General features: G+C 41.8%; 1 protein-coding gene across 4 annotated transcripts in view; it reads right to left on the minus strand.

The window, feature by feature from the left end:
* The window catches only part of bmpr1a (bone morphogenetic protein receptor type 1A), a 169,267-nt gene that overhangs the window by 3,113 nt on the left and 150,856 nt on the right, over positions 1–15,298 (minus strand). For all 4 annotated transcript variants that reach the window (XM_033012670.1, XM_033012672.1, XM_033012669.1 and 1 more), the window contains 5 exons: positions 13,335–13,473; positions 9,648–9,840; positions 7,565–7,862; positions 4,802–4,977; positions 2,401–2,531 (listed from right to left, as the gene is read on the minus strand). In XM_033012670.1, coding sequence (XP_032868561.1) covers positions 2,401–2,531; positions 4,802–4,977; positions 7,565–7,862; positions 9,648–9,840; positions 13,335–13,473 — 937 coding nt within the window. The remainder of the gene's footprint in view (positions 1–2,400; positions 2,532–4,801; positions 4,978–7,564; positions 7,863–9,647; positions 9,841–13,334; positions 13,474–15,298) is intronic.

Below are 15,298 nucleotides of genomic sequence, written 5' to 3' on the forward strand. Positions count from 1 at the left end.
ACAACTAAAACAATATATATTGGTTCAATTGGAATTTTGCTCATTTCATTGAAAGTTGCATTTTGGGCAGCTTCATTTCTCAGCCCCTGTCAGTGCCTGTAGGTCATCAAATGGAAAGCAGCACGAGACAACTCATCGAGAGGGTCCCAGAGAATGTTTCTAGCCTATTCACTCAATGAACAAGCCTGTCCCATGTACCCTGATACACTATCAGTAATATGTTTCACAATCCACATTGATTTCCTAAAGCAGGTTATCAATTTAAATGCTACTGGCATGTTTCATTCGCTGACTCATATGCTGATCTATAGAAATGTATAAGCAAGGTGACTTTCAGAAAACTGGCCTAGTGTGCATCTTTCTCTTAATTAGGCCAACCCCAATCAAAGTTTTCAGCCATTAACAAGATAGATCTGCCCAGCAATTTGCATGCTTGCTGCCGATATACGAGTTTCGTTAATCAGCCATTCTGTTTTAATTATTATCTACTTGAAAATTTATGTTCATAAGGACCATGAACCATGCAACGCATGATGGCTTTCAGAAATCAAAATTTGAATGTCAGGATTTCATTAAGTGCCTTCAGAAAGTATTTTGACCCCTTCACTTTTTCCACATTTTGTTACGTTACAGCCTTATTCTAAAATGGATTAAATTCTTTTTTTTAAATCATCAATCTACACACAATACCCCATAATAAAAAAGTGAAAACAGGTGTTTAGAATTTTTTGCAAAGTAATAAAAAGAAATAACTGAAATATTACATTTACATAAGTGCTCAGGCCCTTTACTCAGTACTTTGTTGAGGCACCTTTGGCAGTGATTGCAGCCTCAAGTCTTCTTGGGTATGACGCTACAAGCTTGGCACACCTGCATTTGGGTAATTTATCCCATTCTTCTCTGCAGATCCTCTCAAGCTCTGTCAGGTTGGATGGGGAGCGTCGATACACAGCTGTTTTCAGGTCCCTCCAGAGATGTTCAATTGGGTTCAAGTCCGGGCTCTGGCTGGGCCAATCAAGGATATTCACAGACTTGTCACAAAGCCACTCCTGCGTTGTCTTGGCTGTGTGCTTAGGGTCGTTGTCCTGTTGGAAGGTGAACCTCCGCCCCAGTCTGAGGTCCAGAACGCTCAGGAGCAGATTTTCATCAAGGATCTCTCTGTACTTTGCTCCGTTCATCTTTCCCTCTATCCTGACTAGTCTCCCAGTTCCTGCCGCTGAAAAACATCCTCACAGCATGATGCTGCCACCACCATGCTTCACCGTAGGTATGGTATTGACCAGGTGATTAGCGGTGCCTGGTTTCCTCCAGGCATGACACTTGGCATTCAGGCCAAAGAGTTCAATCTTGGTTTCATCAGATCAGAGAATCTTGTTTCTCATGGTCTGAGTCCTTTAGGTGCCTTTTGGCAAACTCCAAGCGGGCTGTCATGTGCCTTTTACTGAGGAGTGGCTTCCGTCTGGCCACTCTACCATAAAGGCCTGATTGGTGGAGTGCTGCAGATATAGTTGTCCTTCTGGAAGGTTCTCCCATCTCCACAGAGGAACTCTGGAGCTCTGTCAGAGTAACCATCAGGTTCTTGGTCACCTCGCTGACCAAGGCCCTTCTCCCCCGATTGCTAAGTTTGGCCGGGCGGCCAGCTGTATGAAGAGTCCTGGTGGTTCCAAAGGTCTTCCATTTAAGAATGACGGAGGCCACTATGCTTTTCGGGATCTGCAATGCTGCAGAAATTGTTTTATACCCTTCCCCAGATCTGTGCCTCGACACAATCCTGTCTCGGAGGTCTACAGACAATTCCTTCGTCTTCATGGCTTGGTTTTTGCTCTGACATGCACTGTCAACTGTGGGACCTTATATACACAGGTGTGTGCCTTTCCAAATCATGTCCAATCAATTTAATTTGTGGACGCCAATCAAGTTGTAGAAACGTCTCAAGGATAATCAATGGAAACAGGATGAGCCTAAGCTCAATTTTGAGTGTCATAGCAAAGGGTCTGAAAACTTATGTAAATGTGATATTTCAGTTATTTATTTTTAATTACTTTGCAAACATTTCTAAACACCTGTTTTCGCTTCTTCATTCTGGGGTATTGTGTGTAGGTTGATGATTAAAAAAATGAATTTAATCCATTTTAAAATAAGGCTGTAACGTAACAAAATGTGGAAAAAGTAAAGGGGTGTGAATCCTTTCTGAATGCACTGTAGATGGTAAATTGTAAACATTTTATTATTTATGTTTCTAAACAGACGGATCCAACATATATATCCAACAACGGTATCAGACAGCTCAATTCAAAGAACGGAGTGACGCACTTCAGCCGTTGACCATTTCACTTGCATGGTTAGTCATAATAATCACTGTGTCTCTAGAAGCTTCACTAAGCAGCATGAAACTCTCACCTCATCACTGTTCCACCTGTTAGAAACTGTTGGACGGAGGCATTTAACACACACCACTTCCCTCACATCTTCGTAAGAGGGGTCGTTTGGCACCATGTCGTAATATGGCAGCTGGTAATCCTCTACAATACCTGCAGGGGGAAATATGAAAGTCAGAAGTGGAAAGATTTAGCAGCTACATAATGCTGCTTAAAAGATGGCCCCAGGGTTGATTCCTCAGCTGCGTTGAGTAAACCAATTTCAACTGGAGCAATCTGTGCAATAATCTGTCTTATTGCCTTGCAGGTAGAATGTAAAAATAGCTTGCTTCTCAGCTTCTGCATGGGCCACATTTGGAAACTGCAGTTACACATATTTCAAATGTTGCTTGAAAAACATTTAACTACAGCTGTCGAAAGGTTGAAATAGAAAGAAAAATACTCAATCTGATGAAAGGTCATGGATCTAAAATATCTATTTTTCTCTTTCTATAGATGCTGCTTGATTGGTTAAGTATTGCCAGAATGTTCTCCTTTTTATTTTGTTAATTGCTGCCACTTTTCCAAGAAAGATTGCCCGGTGTCTTTCACTATGCAGCCCGACCTATGAAGCATCGGAGGTATCAGTATTACAGTTGAACAAAGGAAACTATGGAGCCATGAGGGAGGAGCTGGTTAAATTTGACTGGAAGGATACCCTAGCAGGGATGACAGTGAAACAACAATGGCAGGTATTTCTGGGAATAATACAGAAGGTGCAGGATCAGTTCGTTCCAAAGAGGACGAAAGATTGCAAGGGAAGTAAGGGGCGACCGTGGCTGACAAGAGAAGTCAGGGGCAGTATAAAAATAAAAGAGAAATATAACATAGCAAAGATGAGCGGGATGCCAGAGGATTGGGAAACATTGAAAGAGCAACAGAAGATAACTAAAAAGGCAATACGGGGAGAAAAGATGAGGTGCGAAGGTAAGCTAGCCAAGAATATAAAGGAGGATAGTAAAAGCTTCTTTAGGTATGTGAAGATGAAAAAATTAGTTAAGATCAAAGTTGGACCCTTGAAGACCGAATCAGGTGAATTTATTATGGGGGACAAGGAAATGGCAGATGAGTTGAACAGGTACTTTGGATCCGTCTTCACTAAGGAAGGCACAAACAATCTCCCTGATGTACTAGTGGCCAGAGGATCTAGGGTGATGAAAGAACTGAAGGAAATTCACATTAGGCAGGAAATGGTGTTGGGAAGACTGATGGGACAGAAGGATGATAAATCCACAGGGCCTGATGGTCTGCATACCAGGGTACTTAAGGAAGTGGCTCTAGAAATCGTGAACACATTGGTGATCATTTTCCAACGTTCTATAGATTCAGGATCAGTTCCTGTGGATTGGAGGGTAGCTAATGTTATCCCACTCTTTAAGAAAGGCGAGAGAGAGAAAACAGGGAATTATAGACCAGTTAACCTGACATCGGTGGTGGGGAAGATGCTGGACTCAATTATAAAATATGAAATAGCAGCACATTTGGATAGCAGTAACAGGATCGGTCCAAGTCAGCATGGATTTACATAGGGGAAATAATGCTTGACTAATCTTCTGGAATTTTTTAAGGATGTAACCAGGAAAATGGACAAGGGAGAGCTAGTGGATGTCATATACCTGGGCTTTCAGAAAGCATTTGATAAGGGATTTAATGAAGGGATATGGGGAGAAGGCAAGCAAGGGTTATTGATTGGGGACGATCAGCCATGATCACAATGTTGGCTCGAAGGGCCGAATGGCCTCCTCCTGCGCCTATTTTCTATGTATCTATGTCCCACACAGGAGGTTAGTAGGCAAAATTAGAGCACATGGTACTGACATGGATAGAAAATTGGTTTGCAGACAAGAAACAAAGAGTAGGGATTAACAGGTCCCTTTCAGAATGGCAGGCAGTGATTAGTGGGGTACCGCAAGGCTCGGTGCTGGGACCGCAGCTATTTAGAATATACATTAATGATTTAGATGAGGGGATTCAAAGTAACATTAGCAAATTTGCAGATGACACAAAGCTGGATGGTAGTGTGAACTGTGAGGAGGATGCTATGAGAATGCACGGTGACTTGGATGAGTGGGTTGGGTGAGTGGGCAGATGCATGGCAGATGAGGTTTAATGCCGTCTGAGCTGAAATGCCGTCTGACCATTCCCCCCATAGACGCTGCCTAACCCGCTGAGTTCCTCCAACACTCCTGTTGCTCAGAGGCACCAATTACTTAATAACCATGGTTTGATAACTTAGTGACTAATACTTTGTGCAATGCATAAACTTTTAATCTCATAAATTCAAGTTAGAATAAAAACTCTGCAGACAGTAGCATAGCCTGACATAGGAATGCAGCCACTATATTTCCTGTCGTACACATCCACTGGTGAATGCTGCAACATACCTCCTGTTAGACAGCGACGTGACATTTCCCAAATCACGAGGCCAAAGCTGTATATATCTGCCATCAGATAAGCCTGGAACTGGTTCTTGTTGAGGCTCTCATCCAGCACCTCAGGTGCCATGTATCGTTTGGTTCCCACTCGGGTATTCAGTGGGATGTCAACCTCATTTGTGTCACTGTGAGAAGAAGAACACAAATAAGAACCAGCATTCAAAACCAATAAAAATATATTAAGTTATTAAGTATGAATTTTGTGCACAAAATCATTTCCTAATGCTAGCCAATGTATATAGATAACGGTAAAGAAGCATGTGTCATTTCCAAGTCTAAACTGTTAGTTTTAATTAGTAGACACTAAATGCTGGAGTAACTCAGCGGGACAGGCAGGATCTCTGGAGAGAAGGAATGGGTGACGTTTTGGGTCGAAATCCCTTCTTCAGTCTCGCCCTGAAATGTCACCCATTCCTTCTCTCCAGAGATGCTGCCTGCCCCGCTGGCATTTTACAAATCATGTCAATTGAAACGCAAGAAAGCCCCAGGAAACATCCGTGATACCAGAATGAAAACTCAAATTTGGGCATATTTTATCAGTTGGAAGGCAGCATCTGAAACAGGTTGGCGATATATTACACAGGTGGTCAGTAGATTAGGAGGCAGTATGAAAGTAAGCAACCTTGACTGCCTGTAATCCTTAAATGAAAATAGAAACCTGCGCATGTTCACCTTACGCACCATATATCCAAAAGAGACAAAAATCCATATTCAAAGAGAACTGGGAGAAAACCCCAGGAGTAGATAGAATGTGTGAGACAACTGCCAAAATTATTCAAACTTTCCAAGCCATTCAATGAAATCATTCTAGTTCTGTGTCTTCATTCTATCCATCAACCTTGGTCAGTTTAATATATCTCAATTGTCTTAACAAACAAAGATCTAGCCAGACACAAAGTGCTGGAGAAACTCAGTGGGTCAGGCAGCATCTCTGGAGAATATGAATAGGTGACATTTCAGGTGTGGACCCTGAAGAAGGGTCCCAACCCGAAACGTTGTGTATGCATGTTATCCCGAGATGCTGCCTGACCCGCTCTGTTACGCAGTACTGTGTCTTTTTTTAAAATAAACCAATATCTGCAGTTCCTTGTTTCTACAAAGACCTATTAGCTCTGTTTTTAGATTTTCGGTTGTTTTAGTCATTAGTTTTTAGGGGAAAGAGTTCTTGTTTCTGTTAGCAACTGTGTTAATATTCTTCCAGACAACTCCTGGTCTGGCTCTATTTTTAAGACCATGCCCTTTTCTCTCGACTCTCAAGAACCATACATAAACAGATAAAAACCTAACCAATCTAGAACAGACGCCCACAGTTCAATAACCATGGGCCAAAAGTGAATCCAAAAAGGATAAGGATTTGTTTGTGATAAATTTTGTATCAGAATAGTGGGCACATGAAATTGGAAACAGATTAATGATAATTCAATTGAAGCCTTGCTGGGCTAATTTTCAGGTAGGCTTGTCGGCAGCAAGACCAAAGGAAAAAAAACTATGATAACAATAACTTTAACTTAGTTTAGTTTGGAGATGCAGAGTGGAAACAGGCCCTTCAGCCCACACCGCCCAACAACCCCCCGCACATTATCACACACTCGGGACAATTTACACGTATACCAAACCAATTAACCTACAAACCTGTACGTCGTAGGCACATCTTTGGAACTTGTACATTAATGCAACTGATAAAACTTGGGGTTGAGCCCATTCCAATGAGATGCACAAGAATCCAATGTACCCCACTGAATGGACAGTTGAATGCACAAACATCCTATAACTATCCACACTGTGCCGCTCCACATACACTTGCTATTAAAGGGGCTGTCCCACTTGGGCGATCTAATTGGCGAGTTTAGAAGAGTTTAGGAGAGTTTGAAAAAATGTCATGTTGACGACCTCCTTCGACTATGTTGAAGACTAGCTTCGACTAGCTACAACTCACTTCGGGAAAATTGGACACCGAATAGTGGAGAGTGAAGACGACCTCCTTCGATCTCCTTCTACCTCCCTTCGACTATGATGAAGACTATCTACGACTACCTTCGACTACCCTCGATTACCTACGACTAACATGTTGACCTACTACGACTAAACCTACGAGTAAATAAAGTATCGATTTTTTCCATGGCAACCTTTTTTTACTCGCGGGCATTTCTCAACATGTTGAAAAATACGCCGCGACCTAGCTGTGGCCTCGAGTACACAGGGACATCTCTCGAGCATGAAGGAGAGTTACCAAGACCTCCTTGGACCGCGAGTCGACCATGCTGCGAGTACAAGTGGAGGGCAAACTCGCCAGAACTGATGGATTTGGTCGCCCAAGTGGGACAGGCCCTTAATTCTTTCATTTTATAAAATATTCACACTAACTGCTCATAATTAAACTAGTGGAATTGATACTGCATCCAGTTGTAAAAGAATACCACAAAACATTTTATTATTACTATCTGGAAAGATGTTTTAAAAATGTATGGGAGGATTTACATAAAGTCAGAGTTTCCATAAGTTAGGCCATCTCTAACTGGGGCGTCCCCATATTTAGAAGCTATGGTGTGAACAATTTTATAATTCTTCATTTGCTGCTCAGAATTGTTCATGTGCTTTGTATTTTTATCTCCATTTAAAGTATTACAACATTACTCAAACCCAGTCCTCAACGTTATAGAGTCTGATTTACAAAAATTGATGTGTTTTCAGAGTCAGGAAGTTATTCATTACCTGTTGAATTTTACAGTTAGGCCGAGGTCAGCAATACTGCAGGTCCCATTCTTTTTCACCAGGATGTTTTTGCTCTTTAAGTCGCGGTGTGCAATGGCAGGCTTGCCTTGTGTGCCGTAGATTTCTGTGTGGAGGTGACAGAGACCGCTAGCGGCAGAGTAAGCCAACTTCAGTAGGGCTTTGGTATCGAGCACTGTGCACTTCAGGTAGTCATACAGCGAGCCATTCTCGTGGTAATCTGTAATCAGGTACAGCCAGGTCGAAGAACCTTTGCCTTCAATGTCCGCAGCAATAAATCCTGTGAAAAATCAAATGGTAAATATAAAGATTGGCACATGCCTCCTTATGCAATATGTTACCACGTTCATGAATAAATCCTATCCACAACTGGAGAGCTACTATCAACTACAGAGCTACTATCTCAACCTCAATGGAGACAGGCTCCTGGACTATATTTAATTGGTCATTATTGTACTTTATCTTGCACTAAATGTTATTCCCGGTATCATGTATCAGCACACTGTGGATGGCTCGAATGTAATCATGTATAGTCTTTCCGCTGACTGGATTGCATGCAACAAAAAGCTTTTCACTGTACCTCGGTACACGTGACAACAAACTAAACAAAATATAAGCTTCCACATTGTGATGAAGAAATATTGTCGAATAGAAAAGGAAAATTATGTTAAATTAGAAATGAACAGATCAAAGTTATTTGCACTCATTGAAAAATACTTTGGGCTAAATTAATCTGGCTGTGGCTGATTGACATTCTGATGACCAATTAAACACTGGACTTATGTAAGTGTGGCAAGTTTGTCATTGAGCTCTGTGCACTCGATGCAGTGTTCTTTTCTGAGCCTAGTTATGCTGGGATTAGAGTCATTGAATAGCATGCAATCTGACCTTTTGGCCCATGTCCACACCAACCAGTGGACACCATCCATAGTAATCCCAGCTTCCATCACTTGGCCCATAGCCATCTATGCCAAGGCAATTCAAGTTCTTATTTACATAATTAAATGTTGTCAGTGAGTCTACAATTCCGCTACTTTTTTTTTCAGCAGTACATTCCAAGTTTGGGCCAAATGCAGGCAGGTGGGACTAGTTTAGATGGGACATGTTGGTCGATATGGGCAAGTTGGGCCAACGGGCCTATTTTCATGCTGTAAGACTCTATGACTCTTAAGTACTTATCACTATCTGAGTGGAAAAGGCCCTATCAGATCCCCAACATTATGCTGGAAAATCAGCCCCTCTGATCCTACATTCGTCAAACCTGGCATAGGAGCAGCTTTGCTTTCATAGATTAGATGTAAAAAGATAACCAAGTATATTCAGCTCATTTTTTGCTCAAAGACAAAAGAGACGGTAGATGTTGGAATCCTTAGTAAAATATAAATGCCGGAAGAACTAAGCAGGTCAAGTAGCACCCGTGGAGCCAAAAGGTAAGTAGGAGTTTTGGGTCAAGACTGCATCAAGAACAAGGCAGGAAGAAAGACAGCCAGTGTACAGCAGCATGAGGGAGGGGTGGGACACGGGATGCAAAATGACTAAATCCCTCCTCATCTCCTTTCTAAAGGTGTGTCCTTTTATTCTGAGGCTAGGGCCTCTAGTCCTAGTCACTCCCACTAGTGGAAACATCCTCCCTCATGCTGCCATAAACTGGCTGTCTTTCATCCTCTCCACATCCACTCTATCTAGGCCTTTCACTATTCGGTAAGTTTCAATGAGGTCCCTCCTCATCCTTCTAAAATCCAGCGAGTACAGGGCCAGAGCCGTCAAATCACAGGAATAGGATTCCTAACTACTGAGAAAGTATAAAGAGTTAGCAGCATCTTGACCTATTCTGCTGAAGGGAGGAGTTTAGAACAAACGCCACAGCCCAATTTCCATTTATAACAATTAATAACATCTCAAAGGCAATTAGTATAGTGCAATAAATGCTGGCTATGCCAGTGAGACCCATATCCCATGAATGGCTAAAATAATGGAGTGCGAACACTGGGAAATAGTAGCATGAGAATCCTTCCTTCACATCTTGCATACAGTGTATACGGATCAGATTGTCAGGCCAGCTCACCTAAAATACTTTCATGTCGCATTAGCACTGTCTGGTAGATCTCAGTCTCACGGAACCAGCTGGCTTCCTCTGCAGAAGGGAACACCTTCACTGCCACCTTTTCGCCGCGCCATCTCCCCATCCACACCTCACCATAGCGGCCTTTTCCCACTAGGCGCACCATCTGAATCTGCTTTGCAATCGTACGTTGCACCTGTAAGGAGGGAGGGAGGGAGACAATGCAGGTCAATGTTGGCAATAAAAGTTGAGGCCAAAACAATAATGACTTTTCAATTCTCCAATGGGTGAACAACAATAGCACCCAGAGATCTGTAACATCTTCACTTAATCTTAGACAGAACTGTATATTTTTTCTTACAAACTAAACAGAATTGAGACAGGGTTGGAATATGAAATGTCCATATCACAAATTGTTTGGATAAGAGATCAACTATCAACTAAAAATTGAAAAATTATTTAGTTTACATTGTTCTTCCTGGTGGTACCTTTACCCTTCATCAACGAAAACCAATGAAAAATGTTTGCTCTTGATTTAACTCAATCATCAATCAAAATATCCAATCCTTCAATTCTTTTGACAAGAGCACAATAAGAGTTCACATTTCTAGTTAGCTGTATGTTGAATTTCTACTTTCAAATAGGTTACTGGATAGCACCCGTCATAAACCCAATTCCCCAACTACTCCACAATTCCTCCTCTTGTCACAAACGCATATTTTCTTGAATCTATAGATTTTACCGACTTCAATGGCCTCCTCTGGTAGAAACAAGGAACTGCAGATGTTAGTTTATTTTTTTTAAAGACCCAAAGTGCCAGGGGACCTCAGTGGGTCGTGTAGCATTTCTATAAAACATGGATAGGTGATGTTTTGGGTCAGGACCCCTCTTCAGACTGTATGTTTGTTACTCTGCAAGCCAATTATCCTCTCGGTATAATGACTACCTGTTTTAATACTCGTCCCTTTTGACAGTTTAGTAAATTTATTTTGGTAAAATTATCGCCTTAAAAATTTATTGAATGGGTCATTACAAAGCAACCTCGTTTGAAAGGTGAGGGGGCGAGGAGAGTGATACAACACCCTCTATTCCTCTTTACTACATAATTGTTGCTACTTTCCCTGACTATTCAAATGTTACATCTTACCTGTTTACAAGATGACATAAAGGTGATCTTTTTTTAAAATTTAACTTAATTTTTTTTTAAACTTGCGACACCAAAAGTATAAATATTTCACAGAATAGACAAAAGTATATTAGTCTGAATAATTTTGTTTTGCCGATTAAGGCATTTAAGGAGTTGTTTCATTATTATTTCACCATGTAGCTTCAAGACAAGGCAATGTTTGATTGTTCTCCTCCATATTCTTCAAAATATATTGAGTGTATTTAACAAATTGGCACCAGAACACGGTAGGAAAAAAATCCTGAGCCAATATATTAAGTAGTTTCCACTGCATTTTAGCACAAAAAAAGGCAGCATTTTAAAACATATCAGTGTGCTTTAATGGCCGGAATACCTTCCAGAATGGAAATATGCTGACGCACTTGAAACTCCAGTTTGGAAGTTTAAAATCATTAATCTTGGTTCTTGGTTTCTTGATCCTGCAAAATATTCCAAATGGAATTTAAACTGGAGGTGGTGGAGGGAGGACTTAAGCCAGAAAGGGTTATTGGGAAGAGAGAGCTACTTTAAATTTAGTTGCATCTGGTTGGGTAACTATAGTAGGGTGGAGATTATTCCATGCTTTGATTGTGCGGGGGAAGAACGAATTGTTGTACACATCTGTCTTTGTAGCTGGGATCACAAATTGGATCGAATGCCCTCGTCTGCTCCTAATTGGTTTGGGTTTGGTGTAGGTCATGTAATCTATGTCGAGCTGACCATTTAACATTTTGTAAAAACAGGTCAAACGGTGAGCTTCATGTCTGTCTTGGAGAGGGTTCCACCCCAGAGAATTCAGAAGTTTGGTGACACTCGCTTCTCTCTCTCATAGGTGTTAGTAACAAATCGAGCTGCCTGTCTTTGGACACGTTCGATGGAATAAATAAATCTGATCAAATTGCTGGTGCAATGTATCAATATAAAATTCCTGTCATAACAGACACAGGGGATTGTTGTTGGATCTGAAATGACAAAAAGATCTGCGGGGCATTTTTTAAATTTAAAAGCCAATGTTTTGCATTGTTTTCGACTGAATGTCAACATGATTAATATGCACCATTCTGGAGATACCATCTCCCCTACACTTTCTAAGCTCACTGCTCTCTTCAGTATTTTAGCAGTTGGTGACCCACTTACCACTCTGAAAAGACTTGAGTTTTACTTGATGTTTAAGAAAGAATTGCAGATACTGGAAAAATCGAAGGTAGACAAAAATGCTGGAGAAACTCAGCGGGTGAGGCAGCATCTATGGAGCGAAGGATAGGTGACGTTTCGGGTCGAAACCCGAAACGTCACCTATTCCTTCGCTCCATAGATGCTGCCTCACCCACTGCGTTTCTCCAGCATTTCTGTCTACCTTTGAGTTTTACTTGATGTCATTTTAAATTATCTGTTGCAAACTTGATCATCAAAATAAATCCCACGCTGGTCCTGAATAACATAGAGCCTGATTCTCTCCGATATAAGTTCTTCCCTTTTTTTCCAAATGGAAATTCTCAAATAATGGAGAGGGTCACAAAGCTGATTTCCTATCACAGAACTACGAACTAGCAGTGAAAATATGGAGCAAGGTAAGTTAAGCCTTGAAAGGAGACAGTGAATGTGAAGCTAGAAGGAGGTAGAAGTTTGTCACGGTAAAACAAGAAAATAAAACTTAGTGCCAAATGTTGAAATTTTATGCCCGAGATCAGGAACCTTTACTGTACACAGAGAGTAGGAATGAGTTAAGGGATATAGTGAAGGTAAAAATAGTGACATTATTTAAATACTAAAACACTGCTGGAATCAGGTGGTGGGATGGCAGCTAAAATAGTTTTGCTTAGCTAATCAAATCTATCATACTAAGTAAATAAACAAATATAATGAATTCATTTTTAATTCCACACACTAACAGTTTGGGATTTGTGCTTAAATGAGTGAAAGTACAGTATTATTTCTGTCTTGATCTCTGAATCATGAATTTGTGCTTGCGTCCCACACAGAGTAATTTTTTTGTAAAACCCCTGTCCCACAGTACGAGTTCATTCCAAGAGCTCTCCCGAGTTTGCCCTGATTCGAACTCGGAGATTTAGGGTAATGGCCACTCGTCGGTATTCGGGGCTCTCGTGGACATTTTTCAACATGTTGAAAAATCTTCACGAGTCTTTCCGTGCTTACTTGCCGTTAGCGAGTCTTCCCGAGTACCTGCCGTTAGCGGTACGAGCCGCTAGGAGACATCCCCGAGCTCCGACATAACCGCTACGTTCATTCTCCGTGCTTACCACGAGTTTGATTTTTTTTAAACTCGGGGGAGTTCTTGGAATGAACTCGTACCGTGGGACAGGGCTATTACTGCTTAAAGATCCACGTTAGAATATTCATGTGTTGGATGTTATTTACCGGGTACTTGCCAACTTTTGTGAAAATTGGGGAAATCTAATGATTGGACAAAATGACCACTTAAACAAGCGACAAATGCCCTGGAGAGCGATCCAGCTCAAACTATAAGATGATTCAATCGGTACTTGTGTAATTAGTGTTCTTACCAACAGAGGGAGACCAGAGCCACTACCCGAGCTCTGCGACTGGTCAATTAGGTCCTTCAGTGATTCGCCTGGAGGAATAAAGGCTACATCCTGTTCAAGATCTCGGTTGTAACGCCGTCTATCTGCCTGTCCTTTGTACCTGAAAAATAATTGATATTAAGCATTCTTTGCTATTAATCTGTTTTTTGCACACCACAATGCATAATTGATTTTTATTAAATCTTTCTTTATTACAAATTGATCTTAATTATATCCGATACTACCGGCATAGCTGTGAGTGATAACAAGATAAAGCATTGTGGTTGTTGGAGGGAGGTGGGGGCTCCAGGTACTGCTGGAAGAGAGAAAAAGAGAACCCACCCCTCCCCAGCATACTGTCAGCTAGCATTCAATCACTCGAGAACAAGTTTGTGGAGCTCAGAGCAAGGACAACATACTTGGATGTCATCTCTCTTAAGGATGCAAACTCTGATGAAAAAATTCATCATCGCCGGTGACTTCAATCAAACACACCCCAAATACCATCAGTTTCCCTCCTTCCCCACCCAAGGTGTTAACACTCTTGACCACTGCCACCTCACCACCCAAGTAGGCTGACCGCTCCGTCCCTTGCCCTCATTGAGGCCAGTCTGATCATCTGTTGCTGCTACTTCTGCCAGCTTACAGACAGAGATTGAAATGCAATGTGCCATTAAAAAGGGAAATACAACAATGGTTTGAGGATGCTGAAGGGTCTACTTTAAGTCGGTGGTCTGGGTTATGTTCCAGACCACTTCATCCATCCTGAAATAGGGGTACCTCAGTCGTCACTGGTTTCATCAAAAAATGCATTGACGATTGGATTCCGAGAAAGGCAATGAGTGTCTCTCCGAACCAGAAACCTTGGATCAATAGGGAAATACACTCTTTGTGAAAGTGCAGATCCAGGGCCTTCATGAAGGAGGATCCCGCACTGTATAAGGCGAAGTATAATCTCCGCAAGGCTATCAAAAATGTGAAGAGAGGGTTCCAAAACAAGCTGGAGGCTCAATTCAAGCATTTGGACCGTGGCAGTGCCTAAATATATCATGAGCTGTAAGCCAAAATCAGGGGTGATCTATGACGTAGACACATCTACACTGGATGAGCTCAATTACTTTTATGCCTATTTTGACAGGCAAACAAAGTTCCACCAAAGCATGTTTCCCCCAACCTGCTCGCTCTGTTCCATATATTTTGGTGGTGGAAGTGAGAACTGGTCTCACAAAGGTAAACTATCGGAAAGCAGCAAGTTAGGACAGAGTCCCTGAAGGGGTTCCTAATCTTGTGCTAATCAATTGGCCAGTCTTCACCGACATCTTCAACCACTCACTTCAACAGTCTACTGCTTTCATCTGCTTCAAGGAATCTCCATCATTCCCTTCCACAATAAAAGTGTCTGAAGGATCTCGACCCGAAACGTCACCCATTCCTTCTCTCCATAGATGTTGCCTGTCTCGCTGAGTTATTCCAGCATTTTGTGTCTATCAAAAGTAAATTGACCTGTCTATCGCCCGGTGGACTAACGTCGACCATAATGAAGAGCTTCAAAAAGACTGACAATTTTCCGCCAGTTTTCCTGACAATCTAGACCCCTTGCAATTTGTCTACAGGTAAAATGGGACTATGGATGATGCCAGCACTCCTGCATGACATTCAGCCCAGGATCACCGTAACAATATGAACACCTATGTCAAGATGACTACACGTCAGCGGTCAGCACCACAACAACAAATCTCATCCCTAAACCTCTGGACCTTGGGGCCTCCATCTGCAACTGGCTTCTGGAGTTCCTGACAGATGGACCTCAGTCGGTTAGAATTGGTTACCACATTTCCTCCACCATGACCCTCAGCACTGGTACAATCACTGGGTTGTGTGTGGTCTGACCCTTGCTCTATGCCCTGCACACCAATGATCGAGTGGTCAAGGAGAGTGCCAACACA

The sequence above is a fragment of the Amblyraja radiata genome, chromosome 37 (genome assembly GCF_010909765.2).
Source record: "Amblyraja radiata isolate CabotCenter1 chromosome 37, sAmbRad1.1.pri, whole genome shotgun sequence".
Classification (NCBI taxonomy): Eukaryota; Metazoa; Chordata; class Chondrichthyes; order Rajiformes; family Rajidae; genus Amblyraja; species Amblyraja radiata.